General features: G+C 43.7%; 1 protein-coding gene across 1 annotated transcript; it reads left to right on the top strand.

Moving 5' to 3' along the window:
• Nucleotides 1–690: 690 nt before the first annotated feature.
• On the top strand, nucleotides 691–2591 carry LOC104958302 (CTD small phosphatase-like protein; the record flags this gene model as incomplete). Its single annotated transcript, XM_010786023.1, has 3 exons — nucleotides 691–776; nucleotides 1815–1907; nucleotides 2353–2591. Coding segments are annotated over 3 exons (401 nt in total), but the record flags the coding sequence as incomplete, so codon positions are not given.
• Between the last annotated feature and the right edge of the window lie 978 nt (nucleotides 2592–3569).

Here is a 3569-nt window from a genome sequence, read left to right as displayed (position 1 = left end):
CCAAAGCACAGAAGTACATCAACAACAGAATGGCTTCAACAGAAGAAAATAGGCCTTCTGGAGTGGCCCAGTCAGAGTCCTGACCTCAACCCAATTGAGATGCTGTGGCATGACCTCAAGAGAGCCATTCACACCAGACATCCCAAGAATATTGCTGAACTGAAACAGTTTTGTAAAAAGGAATGGTCCAAAACTCCTCCTGACCGTTGTGCAGGTCTGATATGCAACTATAGGAAACGTTTGGTTGAGGTTATTGCTGCCAAAGGAGGGTCAACCAGTTATTAAATCCAAGGGTTCACATACTTTTTCCACCCTGCACTGTGAATGTTTACATGGTGTGTTCAATAAAAACATCAAAACATATCATTGTTTTTGTGGTTTTAGCTTAAGCAGACTGTGTTTGTCTATTGTTGGGACTTAGATGAAGATCAGAAAACACATTTTATGACCAATTTATGCAGAAATCCAGGAAGTTCCAAAGGGTTCACATTTCTTGCAGCTGTATATAGACTTTTTGCACTACTTTTCATTTTGTATTTTATTATATCTGTTGCATTGTTGGAGGAGCTCAGATCAGAAGCATTACATTGCCATGTCTACACTGTAGCTTTGTGCATATGACCATAACACCTTTGAATCTTGAATCTTAGCGGTTTCCCTGCAAATTGTGCTATTTAGACGATGTTTGAGTCCTTGCTCCCTGTCTTGTCTTCCCGCAGCCCATCAGCAATGCCGACTTCATCGTCCCGGTGGAGATAGATGGCACCGTTCATCAGGTAATGCTGCTCAGAGAGGAAGGACTCCCAGAAGTGGACCTAAATAAAACAACATGTATTACTTTGCAAGATCTCCCCTGGAAGCTGTGGCTCCATTTGATTCCCTTTAGTATTTTATTATTCTCTCTTATCTAACCGCTAAGAAAGAAGAATTGGGACAGCTCAACACTCCTCTCTGAATGTATTCAATGTATTCTCTGTGTCTTAGCTCGCTGTACAGACAGATAAATGTGTAGCAGAGGCACTGATGCACCTGCAGACATGTTGGTTTCCTGTTTTAAGGTCTATTTCCTGCGTGTGAAGACGAGAAGCTTCTGGGCTGTAGCTGTGACCGGGTTCAAGTAATCCAGGATAGGCTTTCTCGATCTGTTTCGGCCTATTCTTGATTACTTGCACTTGGGGGCAGCAGCTAACCGCTTGAGACCCACTGAAGAGGACGAAGACGAGCAGAAATAGCAGATATGATCGAGTAGAAATGTGTGTGTGGTTTGGTATTATTTGAAAAATGTTTATTCCTCTCATGCCGGTCAGATTCTTGCATGTATCTCACTTTCAAAGTCTATACATTTACAGGACTTTTTGCTGCGGATATGACTGCACACAGTTCCTTTATTCCCCTTAGCAACAGTCTGTTCTCCCTAGCAACGGTCTGTTAGCGAAATTGACAACCTCTGGAATGTCCGAATTGACCAATCAGAATTGAGTAAGGGCTGTAATCATAACTTGTTGCGAGCATACCCCGCTGTCCCAAAGCCTAGCTATGTTTCCATTCTTGTTATTAATGTAAATTATGCTTTATTGTGTTGAGGAAGTTAGACTGCTAACATTTTTAACTTCATAAGGGCCGAAACATGGAATTTAATTAGCTCAAAAACTGATAAACCATAAATAACAGCTTTTCCCATTAAGTATACTGGGAATCAGTTCATGAGCACTCGGGTGAGACTGATTGGGTAATCTTTCCTGACATGTGATTGTTCTCGGTAATCAACAGTTGTGTTAGTGTTGTGTTTGTGTTAATCTGTGTCTCTGGTCCAGGTGTACGTGCTGAAGAGGCCGCACGTGGACGAGTTCCTCCAGAAGATGGGGGATCTCTTTGAATGCGTCCTCTTCACAGCGAGCTTAGCCAAGGTTCGTGTCGTGGCTTCCTTCCTTGTTTTTCTATCAAGCCACTAGACGCCTTAAACAGACATTTTTAAAATTGTTTATTTCCTTTATATTACTTAAAAGAGTTGCTTGGCCTCCGATGGTTTGGATGATGTTATGCGATGTGTTTGCACAAAATAAAATAACAAACGTTTACACATGCAACAAAGAAAATAAGGCTTATATAACTTGATAACTTAAACTGAACCTCGATGCCGTCTTTCTGACAGGTTGCCCATCACTGTCACTTTAGAGGAGGCGCCGTGGGAATTGTAGTCTTTTATAATGTGTTGACTACAGACGTCACAATTAGGTGGCCTTTCTTATAAAAACGAAATACTGGCTCTAACAGTTTGTTTGTTTGACACTTAAGATGACGAAGAGATTTACACAGATCATATTAACCTGATGTTCTTTGTTCCCCTGTCAGTACGCTGACCCTGTGGCGGACCTCCTGGATCAGTGGGGGGTGTTTCGCGCCCGGCTCTTCAGGGAATCCTGTGTTTTCCACAGAGGAAACTACGTCAAAGACCTCAGCCGGCTGGGCCGAGAGATCAGCAAAGTCATCATCGTAGACAACTCACCTGCCTCCTACATCTTCCACCCTGAGAACGCAGTGAGTGAAACTCCTGTGGTTACTTCTGGAGCATAGTGACATCACTGTGTAACACTCTCGCTTCTAACACATTGTACGTGATTGGCTAAGGGGCGGGACATCTCTAAGCGGTTGACCAATCACAACAGAGACAATCAGAGCAGACTGGGCTCTGGTTTCAGACAGAGGGTGAAAAGAGGTGCCGCAGTTAAAATAAAGAGATTTTTGAACATTTAAAGGTGGGGTATGTAATTTATTTCAGAAAACTTTTTGTTATATTCCATGGAATGCTCTTAACATCCCGATAGCAATGAATATATTAAATGCTTTGACAATATATACATACAAAAATTAATCTGTGGAAGCCGTAGCGCTGTAAAAAGCACGACCAATCATCTGAAATATCTATCACTAAAGTAACTGGATGGCCTACCTGCCTGTCAGCCTTCCATCTGTGCACAAACTTATCTCGTGCCCTCATTGGTCATGTGCGCGTTCGTGTGTGTTGGAGGAGGGGCTCTGTAAGGAAGTCTGAAGGAAGTGGCAGATTTCTTTCGGCTGCGTATTTTCAAATTCTAGCGCACTCGAGCTGGTTTCTCCAAAATTACCTACCCCACCTTTAAGCATGGAAACCTGCAGGCCCGGTTCCAGAACAAAATCACTCAGGGTGCATCTGAGATTAGAGAGGGTGCAGTGGTAAAGTGCTATTTTTATAAGTGGGGAATGGATACTGTAACACTCTCTAGGGGGGTCCTCACCTCCTCTAGGGGGGTCCTCACCTCCTCTAGGGGGGTCCTCACCTCCTCTAGGGGGTCCTCAACTCCTCTAGGGGGGTCCTCACCTCCTCTAGGGGGTACTCACCTCCTCTAGGGGGGTCCGGCGGCATGCTCCCGTGGGAAGATTTTTTAAATGTTGAAGTTAAAAGCATCAATCTGGTGCACTTTGAGAGCAAATTGAAGAGATCTATGGATACATATCTCAACACCCATATGAAACAGAACTGGAAGCCAGAGGTTGCGCTGGACCTTTTCGCTGCCCGTCATTTTGACGGA

The sequence above is a fragment of the Notothenia coriiceps genome, unplaced genomic scaffold, assembly GCF_000735185.1.
Source record: "Notothenia coriiceps isolate Sejong01 unplaced genomic scaffold, NC01 NC01_scaffold00028638, whole genome shotgun sequence".
Taxonomy (NCBI): domain Eukaryota; kingdom Metazoa; phylum Chordata; class Actinopteri; order Perciformes; family Nototheniidae; genus Notothenia; species Notothenia coriiceps.
The sequence above is the reverse complement of the archived record's forward strand: the minus strand, read 5'-3'. Positions and strand labels throughout refer to the sequence as shown.